Raw genomic sequence first — 14,085 nt, forward strand, 5'->3', positions numbered from 1 at the left:
TATATATATATATATATATAATCTGATTTGGTGTGATGTTCCTCTCGAACCCCAGAACTACAAATAAAAAGGAAAAAAGAAAAGGCGAAACCTATGGCAGAAGCCATGTCAGGGTCGCCACGGTGTCACAGACCCAAATGCCCGATACGTCATGAGGAATGCTCAAAATATTTAACTACAGGGATGTATTTTCATTTTAGGAGAAAATGTTCTTAACCATCTATTCTTCTTATTATAACATGAACATGCACCTTTTTTCAAATACCATAGTTTATTTTGGGCTCTCCTGCAAAAGCTTAATTGACTGTTACCCACTTCCATATCATTTGCTTGCTATCTCAGAATCATAGCTCTCTTAACCAAGAAGTAGGAGTAATATAGCCTCTAGTGTCCTAAAAACCAAGTAAGCCACAGCTGATAAGACATGAGGTACAGTGCCTGATACCTAGCAAATACTAAGTGGATGGGCGTGACTGGTACTATGTAGAAATACAGCTAATATTTAAAAACTAGTTTAGAAGTGGATTGCTCTATTTTCCTAAAATACTTCTTAGAGAAGAGGATCAAAGATTGTAGGTTGTCTGCCCTAGATCTATTTTGTTCAAAAAGGTGGCAGAGGCAGGGGATGGGGCAACTTCAAATAGCAATGGTTTGGGCAATAATAATTGTTAAAGAAGTACAGTTTTATAACCACCAAGGTAATGGCCCCAGGAAAGGTTATCAGGAACGAACACTTACACAGCTGCACAGTGTCACCTCACAGACTGCTTATCAATTAGAAGAAGAAGAATAAATTCCATCTTGGAGCAATTTGGTGGACATCCCTTCAGTTAAGAAATAAAAATGCCATCACTAGTATTGGCCGAAGTGCCCCTGTGGTGTGTTACAATGAGGACGGTATAGCAGTCTCACAGGAAAAAATAAAAAGTTAATCTGACTTGACCAATAAGGGGGCAGCTAGACCAGTCTGAAGTACGCAAACATCTACAAAACAATTGCTAGATTCTTCAATAAAATGAACGTGGGGCTCCCACTTAAGTGCCTGAAGGGATGTTATTAATGAATGTCACGTGTGACCTTGATAAACTTCTTTAGAGGAATACAACACAGCGGTAAAGATCCTTATTGGGATAACTGGTGAATTTTGAATATGAAATTGTAGATTGGAGAGTAAAATATAGTGAAAAAAATAAGAGCGTGAGTCAATTATAGTTCAGTACCCTTTTCTGAGTCACTCTGGCATCTGGAAATACGTCACAAGACCTAAAGACGTGAAAAGCACAAAATATTTGCCCCATGGAACTGGGAGCAGAGTTTTTGCACAAAGAATGTGCAGTTGGTTCGTGCTCAAGGCAGAAGCACAAGGTCCAAAGACAAGAAGACAAGCACAAGGTCCTGAGTTCGATCCCTGGTACCACCAAAAAAAAAAAAAAAAAAAAAAGCAAGCCAGAAAGAAAAAGAAATGAAAAGAAATGGGCAGAAGAACTTAGAAGGCAGAGGCTGCTGCTCACTAAGGTGCACAGTCCTGTGGGGTACAAGTCACTGGCTGGGCCAGCCCGCGCTGCGTGTAGGACATGCTGGGGAACGTGAACTGTTGGCAGTGACCAGCACAGCCTGATTTGGGGCATTTTGGCTGATGGGAAGGGACTGCTAGTAAAGTCACGGAGACATTGCATTCTCCTTGCAGGATGGCAGAGCAGGTGGAGGCAGCAGCCACAGTCCTCATCGCAGATTGTGGTGCATTAGTTCCATGTAAGGAGAAATCCCAGAAGGCTGTGGCAGCCTGGCTGGGAGTCATTAAAGGGACCTGGTGTTTGGGCCACCTCTGTGTTGCAGGGAACGATAGGAGCCATTAACAGCTTACTTTTGGCTTCAGAAGCCAGAGATATTTTCATTACTGGTGTCCTCAGGCACAGACTTTTTAATTTAAAAAAAGAAAGTCAGTTCAGGATGGAAATTTCCCAGCACCACAGGAGCATCTCTGCAGCAGGAACGCATGGCGGTTTACCTGTCAATCTTAGCGGTTTACCAGGTTATTCTGGTGTCTGGAACGAGGAAGAGGAAGTAAAGAAGAAAAGCGAGGGGAAGGCTGATGACAGAACCAGGGTTAGTCATGCTTTAGGGAAGGCCGAGGACTCAATTCCCAAGTAATACTGAGGTCTCGGGTTTCTAACCTCTGTCTAATAATAAGGTGATTGTTCTGGCCCTGAGATCACTGATTTCTTCCAAAGCCACAATGCCCTACTTGAGCATCCTTTCGCAGGGCGTTATGGTAAATTCCAGTTGGCCACAGATTCTTTGTTACTTTCCACGGAAGGAAGCGGATCAGGTTTCTCCTGTCTGGGAGTCTGGGCTGACTGTCTGTCTGTCCAGCCAGCAGATCACAGCACAGACGGTGCTGGCTCAGCCTTCTGGGGACTGTGGCTCCCAGTGCCTCCACCTGGAGGCACCCCGAGGACACTTGGGCTCGGACACTGCTTCTCGGTTACAGGGATCCCGGCACATGGAGGCCAACAGCTGTGGAAATCGGCAGCCAGCTGGATAAGCCGCCACAGACAGTCCAGCCCTATCGTGCCCCCGGAGGGCATCGTGTGCAGAAGAGCCTGGCCGGGGCAGTTAGCACACGATGGTCACAGTGTTAGTAAAGCAGGCCGGGAAGTGATGTTCCCTACATGAACACATTTTGGAGTGACTGCTCACCAGGAAGGAATGTCTGAAATAGGCGTGACAGAAAAGTTCCCAAGAAGAGATGGGATGGGGACATAGCTCAGTGACACAAAACTGGTTAGCTTGCTTGACACCCTGAGTTCTAGTTCCAGCACTAAAAAATAGAAAAAGAAAAAGAAAACAAGAGCAAGAAGGATTATCAAGGTGGAATACTAACACACGGGAAAGAATGGTCGCTGAGTTGGAGAACTGCGAGGCCACCTAACGGTGACCACGGCCTTGAATACATGTTGACTAGCTGCTCCAGCGTGCTGCTGCTCAGCACAGAAAACAGTCACCTCAAGCCAGCCTCCCCCACACGTGTGTTTGACACCGACCTCATTTTTTAAACAGAGTTTATTGTATTTAATACATTATAAAATTTGAAAAATTGTAGGAAAGCAGCTGACTCAAACTGGAGCGCCTCTAACAAGGAATAATTCTGGCCCCTTTGCAAAACTGATCAGTTTAAAAACAAAGTAAAGTTCACATCTGTGAGGTGGACAGAAAAGTGTCATTCCCATACAAACTACATTTAAAAGGTCATGTCTCAAGTCCTTTCCCTGTAATGTGCTCGTGAGAGTTCTTCTGACGTCCCGCCTGATCCCCACCTAGGGGACATGGAACTTCCATCTGCAGAGAAGATCCATTTGAGGTGTTCAAAAAATAAAGGAAAAGGAAAAAAGACAAAACAGAAAGAAACAATGGATGGCAGTTGATGACGGAAACTGTAAGGAGACTGTGTCCTCCCACTCATGGCTTGCTTATTGGTCAGAGGCCTTAGGAGGCCCCGGATGCTTCACGGCCATCACAGCATCAACTGTAGCTATCACCTTTCTCTCTCTCTCTCTCTCTCTCTCTCTCTCTCTCTCTCTCTCTCTCTCTCTCTCATTTTTTGCATTTCCTACCTTTTGACATATATATATTTATATATATATTTATATATTTTTTACACCTTGAGGATATCACTATTCCAATTGTTCCCATATGAATACAGGTGTGATCTCTATTGGATATAAATGTGTCTTTTGTTCAATGTTAGGTCCAGAACTTGGTTTGCTGTCCCGACTTCTCATAAATGTCCCCTTTCTGATCACGTTATTTGTTGTCTGTGTTTTCCTTATTTGCATAAGAAACGTGTCTGTTTAGTCCAGAGGCTCTTGCTTTATCCGGATGACGGAGGGTCCGCGGGGCGTCCGTCTCAGTTCCCGCCGGAGGACGTATTCGCTGAACTGGGATGAGTCTACTCCTCCCCCACACGAGCCCACGATTTCAAACCCTCTTTGCTGCAGCCTCTCAAGGACCTGTGAGGAGCAAAGACAAGCATCTGGTGAGGAGTGAGTGAGTCTTTTGGCCACGTAAATGCCCCACAGGGGCATGCCACAGTGGGAGGTCATGGAAGCTCTGCTCCATCTCATCCCACCCCTAGGTGCCTTTAGCGGCTGCTCCAAAGAGAGACCCTGGGTTAAAGGGCAGAAGGGAGACCGAAGAGGTGGTAGGCATCCCCAAGACATGCCTTTGCACACTGGCCTTCCACATGCAGTTACACCCCTTGGGGGTAAGAGCCCCATTGTATGGATGAGGAAGCACAGGCTCATGGGTAGGAAACAACGGAACTGGATTTCCAACTCAGGCCTGTTTGGCCTCAAATCCCATGACTGCATGGTTGTTTTCAACATACTGCAATGCTGCTTTCTCTGACACAAATGAAAGCTCACATTAGAGTTCATTTACCATTAAAATACATTCTGTTAACTGAGAGAGAACATGAAAAGGGAATAGAATTTGAATTTACTTAGCCAGTGACTCATTTGTGTTCACAAGTTTCCCAATACTGAGTTAACATCTACATTTCATTTTGGAAGATTTATATATTTCGGCAACAGAATAACTGGATTACTGAAGACAGTCAAGTTTTAGCTACAAGTTTCCCAGTTTGTGGCATTTGAAGCAGACATACTGCTTTGCGTGCATTCAGGGAGGGAAGAATAAACGCAATGGTTACACACTAGAGCACGCATCCAAAATAGAGATATTTTAAATCTTTTATAGAAGCTTAAGCCAGACAATCTAGTTTTTAATTTTGAACTTAGAACCTAATGCCAAGAGATCCCTGCATGTGTCCCTAAATGTCTGACACCCCTCAGTGCACAAAACAGGACCTGCAGTTCTCAGATGTTTTTTGTTTTTTGGGGGTTATTTTGTTTGTTTTTTTTTTGGAGGAAATGAAATGTTACTGAGTAACCCTGAAAATGTAGTCAGGATAAAGTGAACTCTTCCTGTTTTTAAGAAATTATTATTTTATCTGCTATTTTGCAGAAGAGCTTATGAGATGGCATTGGAAAGCAAGGGGGCTGCTTTCCAATGTCAAGATCTGGCAAATGAGGAAAGCCTGCAGTCCCTGGGGGACCCCATAAACCCACGCTGTGCGTTCCTGCAGGTGAGTTCACTGTGTATGCACCCAACAGGCGGCTAGGGGCGGGGCAAAGGAAAGAGGCCCAAGTTCAAAATCAAAAGCTGCATTGGTGCAGGTGAATAAAAGGGCAAAGAGCTACGCAGGCTCTGGCAGAAACAGGAATGTGGCCTGTCAGCAAGAGCCACCTCGCTTTGCTTTGAAAGGATGCTTGGCATCTTTATGATGCCTCAGAGAGGAAACAGAGAGGTGAGGAAGCTGTGACAGCCACAATTCTCTCAAGTGGTCGCAGGGCCACCAATCGCTAATACAAGGAAATTCCTATGTGTCTTCTTCTCTGGGACCCTGATATAATAGGATGGCTGTTCAGTATGCTGTAACATTACCATGGATGTGCGCAAGTATTTATTTCCATGTAATGCAAATAGCTTATGAAGCCACTGCTTTGTAAACCCCAACTCAAGAGCATAGTGCCTGGATTTAGCAGTCGTTTGAGAATGTTTAAATAACTACATAGCATTGCAGGTGTCAGATGCCTTATCTCAAAGTCTGTGCTATAGGTTGGTGTCCTTTGTTGAAATATGTAAATCTTCCAAAATGAAAGAAAGATGAAATAAGAAAGGGTTATGGCTATGCTGTATCATGACACTGATGAAAAACTCCACATCTGACCTGGGAAAGGCAAGAAGGGTGTGAATCGATGAAAGGTGGGCGTTGGCCCAGGGGTAGGGCTAAGGGCTTCACTCCTGGCTCCGAGTGGCTCTGCTTCTCCCTGGTCTACAGGCTGGGGGTGGGGAGCACTTGGCAAGACCGCTGGCATCAAGGGCTCCACAGAAGCTCGCACAGCAGTGCACAGGGCAGTACAGGAGCACCCCACACCTTGGGGGGTGCCACCCACCCAGGTGACAATATGATTGCTGCCTGCTGGAACCTCGAGGAAAGTGTGCGCCTCCCTCTAGCATATGGAGGGATCACTTATTTGCTAGAGTTTTTTGCTGTTTTGCTCTGACATTTGCATTTAAAATTTAGTTTAGTTCTTTTTCCCCATTTGGTACTGGAAATTGAGCCTGGGTTCTTGGCACCGAGCTATATTCCCCCAGCCATTTCTCTCTTTTATTTTGAGACAAGATGTCACTAAGTTGCTCACGCTCCATCCAAGCTTGTGATTTTCCTGCCTTAGCCTCCCGGAGGGCTGGGACATATGACGTCATCCCACCCAGCTCGGCCACTGTGTACATCATGATGCAACAATCCTCCAGAGGCGCCGGTCTAGTGAATGCTTGTAGTCTTTGGCTCTTGGGGAGGTTTTGTTCACTAAATATTGAACTAAGCCATACACTGATCCAAATTAAAGAGAAGTGGGGGGGGGGATGACACATAGGCATCCAAGAGTTCCCTCCACCGGCTTCCAAGAGCTTTGTGTCACAGAGATCTGCAGTCCAGACCCAGGCACATCTGTCTGCAAACAGTAAGAGAGGGAGTCAGCGATGCCATAGGGAGCCAGGGCACCCACACGCCACAGCCTAGGAGGGTGCAGAGAGCCCATGTGCTGCACATTTAGATAAGGGGCTAGCGACGCCCACCAGCGTCGAAGGAACACAGCCCCTCATGTAAGTAAACCAAGGCTCTGAACCCCACCCAGAGTCATCTTCCACCAAGGATGTCTCCATCTTAGCAAAACTCAATACCTCTTAGCTGTTTTTCTGTGGAAATTCCTGGTCATCCTGGATTTCTGTGCTACAACTCACAGCCATGGTCAGAACACCTTGTTAGAAATACATTAAAGATATTCACAACCAGACATGGCCCAATTATTGCCTGGACCCCAATTTCCCATGGGTCCCTTTGCTTCACTATTTCTACCTGCTGCTGGAGAATTTACTTTAAAATATCAGTTTGGTCACTCTTGCTCAAAATCCTCTTTTCCTTTCTAGAGTACTTAGTGCTCTCTCCAAGGGTCCCCATGACAGACCCTACTCACTCCTAACTGTGCTTGGTCTCCATGATGGTGCCCAGGCACTCCTGACCATGTGTCTGAACTTCCACTGTCCCAAGTCACTTTCTCCCAGTTCTGCTGGCTAACCTACTGTGCCTCAACCTGCTAAACGCTTTCCTACCCCAGGACTTTAGGATCTTCTGATCCCCCTGCCTGGCGTATCCCAGCCCAGATACCTCTTACTCCTAGCTGAGTAGTATTTATGCTGCTTCATGTTCACCCCAAGCCCAGGATGCAAGCCCCACAAACCAAGCTACCCTTTTCTGTGTTCTGTACCTCCAGTGTTCACACCAGCACCTGGCATATATTAGGTGCTCAGTAAAGACTTTAAGAATGACTACAGAATGCTGCAGATGGGTGGTAAGTACCTGCCCACCAGAAGTGTCTCTCTGCAGCACTCTCTGGGCTCCCTGGGGGAAGGGCAAGGGCAAGTATCAGGAGTGACGCATGAGTCCCTTATGATGTGCGGTGCTGTACCTGGACGGAGTTGAGGTGACAGTAGCCATTCAGGGGGAACCTGATGACATGCGTGGAGTCGTGATTCCAGCCTGCATTGACGGAGTTGCACATCACATCACCGACCTCAGGGAACACTTCTTCTATCAAGGACTTGTCCCCGCTGAGCGTGATCCGCTCGCCGAGGTCCGGGGCCACGCGCACCACGAGGCACTCGCAGGGCCGTGAAAAGCGACCCATTTCTCTGTCCTGCTTCCATCTTTCCATCTCCAACAACATTGGCTGAAGTTGAAAATACTTTGCCTCTTCATATAACAAAGTGTAGTCCTGGGATGGGGTGGAAATAGAAAGGCATTTCACACTGCATGACAAGCATAGTGCGCTGAAAGCGTGCACACTGCACACTTGATCTTTTTTACTTCTACTGTGTTAATAAGCAATTCTAGGTATAAATTGTTCACGTTTATTCATTCAGTGATATCGCTTCTCGGCCTTTTGGCTAAGGTCAAGCGTACACATTCAGTGATGACTGAAGGAGCTAAGGGTACTAAGGGCAGCCAGGAAGGCCCCCTTAAGTATATATTTCACATGAATTAAGCCTTAAAATCCTCATAATTACTTGATGAATGAGGAACCATTATTACTCCTATTTTGTAGGTAAAAATTGAGATGTGTAAAGAATCCAACTCAGATCCTCTTGGATGGACGCCATTAAAGGCAGGCATGACTGGCAAATGTGCACCTTCGCCGAAGCTTCCAGCTCCACTGGTGGCAGCTGCACTCACCACAGGAGGGCATGGGGTGGTGGCAAGGTGAACGCGCACCGCGAGGGTGTGTGTGGCCCGCGCTCCAGCCTGGGTGCTGCTGGGGAGGATCTGGGGAGGCTCATGGTGATCTGGACGGCCACTGCCCCAGCGGAGCTGCTGTCACAAAACCAGGTGAGGGATGAGCCCTAAGCCCCACCTGCAAGTCACAGGTGCAGAAGCAACAGGCCTTGTGGTGTTTTGAAAGCACAGACACCTAGTCTTCAGGTACGGCTTCTTTTCCTCTTGCCTTAGACTAATGGAATGAAAGTGGAAAAACTAATGCACAGGTAAGAAAATATACACACAAGCTACGGAGGGAGAAGAGGGGGGGTGGGGGAGTAGTGGCAACTCAGAAACAATGTGGAAAGCAGGCCAGGGTTATGTCTACATGTGGCTATGGTCACAATCACTCCGGGGTGTGAGGCAGTGGCGCTTGTCCGGGCATGCTGACTGAGAATGTTCTAATCAACTGGCACACGGGCATCTCTGCCTTCCTCTCAGGGGCCTGCACTGCAGTGAAGCCTGGTGCCCAGTGCAAAAACCAGTAGTCTGAGGCTCAGAGCATGAGGACAGCCTGTGTGCTTTGTGCTTTTTCTTGCAAGTCACGTAGCAGCAGTTTTATTCAACAGTTCCAGAGAAAACCACTTGGAGAGACAAGGGTACCAGAGCCACCCTCCCCTCCCCCAGGTAGTCAGCTTTCCAATCTGAGAGATGTGGGTCAGGTGGAACACAGTATCATGGACACTCAGCCCAACCAAACTAGTTGCATCTTTCTTCTGTTCTTTACTGGACACCCTTGACACATAGGAGTGCTGATTTGCTATGGGAAAGGAACCCCTGACTCTGCAAACCTTGCTTGCACAAGTCTGCCTGTGTGGCCTCAGGACCACAGGGGCTACTGCAGGGGTTTAAGGAGCTGAGAACGAAGCTGAGGTGTGACTTTCTCAAGAGCACCAGAAGCAGCTGCCAGCACAGCCACAGGGGCAGGCGTTGGCAAAGGCTGTAGGGCTGGCCAGGCCTGCCTGGGATTCCCCACTTCCAACCTTGCTGTCTCTAGATTAAACCAGTGCAGAGACCCTGACCCAGATACCTCACTTACTCATCACGGAGCCAGTTCTCAGGGCGATTTAAATTCAGCAGTGAGAATTCCATGAGCAACTGAAGTGAGAACTTTCGCTACTGCTTTTATTGTCCTGTGAGATTTCACTAGAAAGCTGAGCGCAGAGAAAGATCTGGCACTCCAGGGAAAATATGCCTTGTCTTTCCAGAGCTGTCAGGTCTTCAAATCTTAGAATAAAAGTGCTGAGAGCGGTTCTTGACCAACCATGGCTCTATGAAGGAATCTTTCCAATTTCCTGAGCGGTGATCCTTCAGCTTCTGCTGGAATGCTTCCAGGGACAAGATTCCTCTTGGCAAGGCACAGCCTTACTATGCTGGCAGCTCTGACTCTTTGAGTATCTTCATTGGTTCTGGTATTCCTCTCTGGCATTATGGAGATGCTAATCTTTCACTGACTTACTTAACCCTTCATACATGTGAAGACAACTCTTAGGCTCCACGTTAGTCATGCTAAAAATAGTATTTTCAGCTCTTCATCATGTGTCATGACTCTGAGGTTCTTCCACATCCAATGTGCATGTGATTTTTGTCATCAGTGTTCCCAGTGGTGGATGGCCAACTGGTGGTCAACTTCTTACACACAGCTGAACTGAATCCCCCCTGAGGATTGCTCCCAACAACATAAAGGGGAGGTAGTGCTGTTGATTCTCCTGGAGAAACTTGTCATGCTGGTTTTCCCGATATGGACTTGGCTATTGTTGCCCCCCAAGGGGCTTGGGACCTTGTTGCTGAGGCTGTGGTTCTTACTTTGAGCTTTGCTTCCGGCTCCAGTGCAGATCTCTCAGCCTGCCGGCACAGATCCTTCATCTCGCCGGCACACACTGGGCCTCTGAGCCTTCCCAGTACAGATCCATGAAACAGACTTGCCTAAGACATTGTCGTGGGCTCTAGGCCTCCAGTTGGACTTGCGGAGGACACTGTCGTGGGTCTTCAGCAAGAATCATGCAAGACATTGATGTGTGCTCCAGGCCCTCAGCTGGGATCTCTGGGTCTCTAGTGTGTGAACAGCTTTCTTAAACTCTTCTGCAGTTTACTCTTTGGGTGAACATTATAAAATAATCCTATAAATTATGTGTCCTGTATTTTATTGTCTCCCTTGCAAGCCCGACTACCCCACTCCCTAACTCAGATGTGACCTCACGGGGCAGGGCACCACGTTTGCTTGGCTAGATGCTCTCACCACTCCTACTCATGCAGCCTGCGTTCCTGCCCTGTTGCTACAGAGACAGTCACCACAAATGCAGTGGCTTAAAACTGCACAAGTTTATGCTTATAATTCTGGTCAGAAAAGCAAGTCAGAAGTCTGCATGGGTCTTCAAAGATGGCTCCTTCCAGATACCTTAGAGAGCAACCCATTCCTGGCTGTTTCCAGCTTTCAGGGCCGCCCACAGTCCTTGGCTGGTGGTTCTGCACTGCTCCTACCTACGCTGCCATTGTCGTATCGCCTGTCCTCATCCTGGCAGTCCTGCCTCCGTCTTCCACTCATAAGGGGCCCGAGGAGGGCAAGGAGCTCTTGCAGGTAACCTCAGATGGCCTACCCAATTCAAAATCCTTCACTTAATCTCATCTGTGATGTCCTCCTTGCCACCTAAGGCAGGTTATTCAGAGCTCCCAGGAAGGCCATTCAGGCCCTCTTGGGGTGTGGGGTACACTGTCTTGCCTACCACAGGTAGGGCCACAATCTTTTATTGAGGCCCATTACTCTTTTAGTTTTTTCCATATAGTGAAATCCCTACAGCTTTTCACAAGGGCTGCTCAGATCTAGGTCTTTCTCATCATCTGTGACCATCCTTTCTTATTCATGGCCCTTTAACTTTCATACTGTAGGGCTTGTATTTGTCCTGCCTGAGGAAATCTGGATTCTCTCATCTGATGTCACAGTCGCCCTCTCATTTCTGTATCATTCTGAACAGGCATTCTGTTTCTATTACGTAAATCCTTTTTTAAATACTGCAAGAACAGAGCTATGCACAGCCCCTTTGCTGAGAGAATAAATTAATGCTCAGGTTTTTGGTGCATTTATAAAACTTGTATTTCTAAGATCATCCTGCCGTAATCCTAGCATTTGTTAGGTGACTTGCTGAAATGCCGTGTGTTTGGGCAAGAATCTGACAGGGAGGCTAGAGTTCTGGCATATGGCCCCAGGACTCTCCTCAAAGGTCTAGGGACCCAGACTGCTTCGGTGCATAATGAGGGAAACAAATTCTATTAAAGCTGCTTCTGGCCCCCAAATGCTGTGGGTTTATGTCCATGAAAAACCCATTTGTCTCTCCTAACCGGAGGCCAGGAGGCAGGCGTGGAGCTCCACAAATGTGGGCTTAGCACGCACAAGGCCCCAGGCTCAATTCTGGGTCCTGTGAAGAATAAAAGCAAAGGTGATGAGGCTAGCAGGACTCGGGGTTTGAAGTGCTCCCCAGAACTCTGAATCCTCACTGTCTTGTTTTCCTCTCTGAGTTCACAATAAGCTGAAGCTGACCACGGAGCGACAGCGGCTGTTGAGAGAATTCACCATCACCCACTCTTGCAGGAAGACGCCAGCGGCAGCAGTTTGGGGTTACGCGGCCTTGCTCAGTGCTTGGGGCGGCCTTGGGGCTACAATGAAGGTCAGCCCGCAGCCTGGGGTTCTGTCTGCAGGCCTCGCCTGCACTGCTTCAAGCTGCTAGGGCTTCTGTCCTCTCAACCACCCGCTGTTTTCCTTATCACATGGTGCTCCTGTCCACTTTCTAGGGGGGCTTCTGTCCTGCTGAGGAGGGGATGATGGTGACACGGGATGGCAGCTGAGTGCGTGTGACACTCACCATGCTGCTACATCTTGCAGCAGCGGCCAGGCTGGTCTTTAACAAGGCCCCTCTCATTACGCTACCAGGTGTTGGATGGTTAGGCTCACGCTGGCCTTTCATTTTCTCGCCAGGCTCTTTTTGGCTTGGCTTTCTGTACTTCCTCATACACATTTCCATTCTCTGCTCCTCAGAAAACTCCCTGAAAAGCTGAACCAGCCACTTGGCTGCTTTCTTAAAAACCTTGGCCTCCTCTCCCTCCTTAAAGCAGCTCCTGCACCTTCATCATTTCCATGCCAGGCTTTAGAGCTCCGCACGGTTCTTTTTAGGTCTTTATGAAGTCTAAACTCTTCCAGGAGTTCCCCCTTCTCAAAGTGCTCAGGCGGGAGTTTATGGCCAACAACAGATGTGGGAAGAGTTCTTCTCTAGAAAGAAGAGACCCAGGGCATCCACTTCTTCCTTCTGGGCCAGGAGCTTTCAGGCAAGCAGCTCAAGCCTCGGTGGCTGCTAACAGGACAGGAAGGCTGCCAGGCCACTGCCCTCTGGGCAGCCATCGTGCTAGCCTAGCCCTGTGTCCACCAAGGGGAAAGTAGTTAATCTCACATTTATTGTTGCATTTTTTAAATCCCCAAAATACATATTTGAATAGATGTCCTTTTTGAGATTTATGATGATTTTTTGATGCACGACAATCAAGATCAAGGTAACTAGGGATGGGCTTCAAAGTGCAAACATGCTGTGTCTCAAACACTTGCTCCTTGGGCCAGGGAGATAGCTCAACCACATAAGCATCTGCCCGGCAAGCGCAAGGTCCTGAGTTTGATCCCCAGTACCAAAAAACCTTACTTCTTGAACAAATATACAGAAATCAGAAAACATTTTCCCCAGAAGGAAAAAAATTAAATATATAGTATATTAGCTTCCTGGTGCTGCTGTAAGAAATTACCACTGACTTGATGGCTTAAAACAAACAGGCATATTCTCTCACAGTGCAGGAGCTCAGGAGCCCAGCATGGCTCTCGCTGGGTGGATATCAAACCTCCTGCAGGCTCCAGGGGAGAATTTTTTTTCTTTCCTCTTCCACCGTCTGGAGGTCCTGACTTTGTTGATTCCTGGCCAGCAATCATGTCTCTTCCACCATCACAATGCCTCTTCCTTCGAGCCTCTCTCCTTCTTCTAAGGAGCACTGCGGTTACTGAGCCCTTCTGGATTATCTAGGATGCTCTCCCCATTGCAAGGTCCTTACTTAATTGAATCTGCAATCCCCTTCTGCCATCCATGCAAAGTAACACGTTCCCTGGGCCTGGGGACTGGGGCTCTGCAGGGTCATAGTTCAGCGGATCACACAGTGACTGCCTCCCCAAGGGTTCAAAGGCTTACGTGACTTCTTGTGTGCTTGAAATTTGTTGTCAACGTTCTCTGTGCTCAAAGGTAATTCAACCATTCATTTATTCATTTTAAAACCTGTGTGTGTGCCAGATGCCAGAGGCAAACCACATGCACAGAGTCTCATACGTGGAATGCAACCCATGCGTACCAGGACTCTGGAAGCTCTTCTTACGCATGCTCAGAATGGCAGACACTTTTCTTGGGACCCTTGGCCAGAGTGTGGTGCCCAGGAGTCAGGGTCTGTCCAGCAAAGTGCCAAGCACTAAGAGGTTGTCCTCCTTTCCTTTCCTTTCCTTTCCTTTCCTTTCCTTTCCTTTCCTTTCCTTTCCTTTCCTTTCCTTTCCCTTCCTTCCCTTTCCCTTCCCTTTCCCTTCCCTTTTCCTTCCCTTCCCTTCCCTTCCCTTCCCTTCCCTTCCCTTCCCT

The 14,085-nt window shown here is 47.6% G+C and overlaps 1 protein-coding gene across 5 annotated transcripts in view; it reads right to left on the bottom strand.

The window, feature by feature from the left end:
* Positions 1-3,711: 3,711 nt before the first annotated feature.
* Positions 3,712-14,085, bottom strand: part of Kctd1 (potassium channel tetramerization domain containing 1) — a 208,731-nt gene continuing 198,357 nt past the window's right edge. For all 5 annotated transcript variants that reach the window (XM_023713958.1, XM_023713949.1, XM_023713969.1 and 2 more), the window contains exons 4-5: positions 7,593-7,898; positions 3,712-4,010 (exon numbers count right to left, since the gene is read on the bottom strand). In XM_023713958.1, coding sequence (XP_023569726.1) covers positions 3,852-4,010; positions 7,593-7,898 — 465 coding nt within the window. In that variant the 3' untranslated portion in view covers positions 3,712-3,851. The remainder of the gene's footprint in view (positions 4,011-7,592; positions 7,899-14,085) is intronic.

This window comes from Octodon degus, unplaced genomic scaffold, assembly GCF_000260255.1.
Source record: "Octodon degus isolate 3935 unplaced genomic scaffold, OctDeg1.0 scaffold00003, whole genome shotgun sequence".
Taxonomy (NCBI): Eukaryota; Metazoa; Chordata; class Mammalia; order Rodentia; family Octodontidae; genus Octodon; species Octodon degus.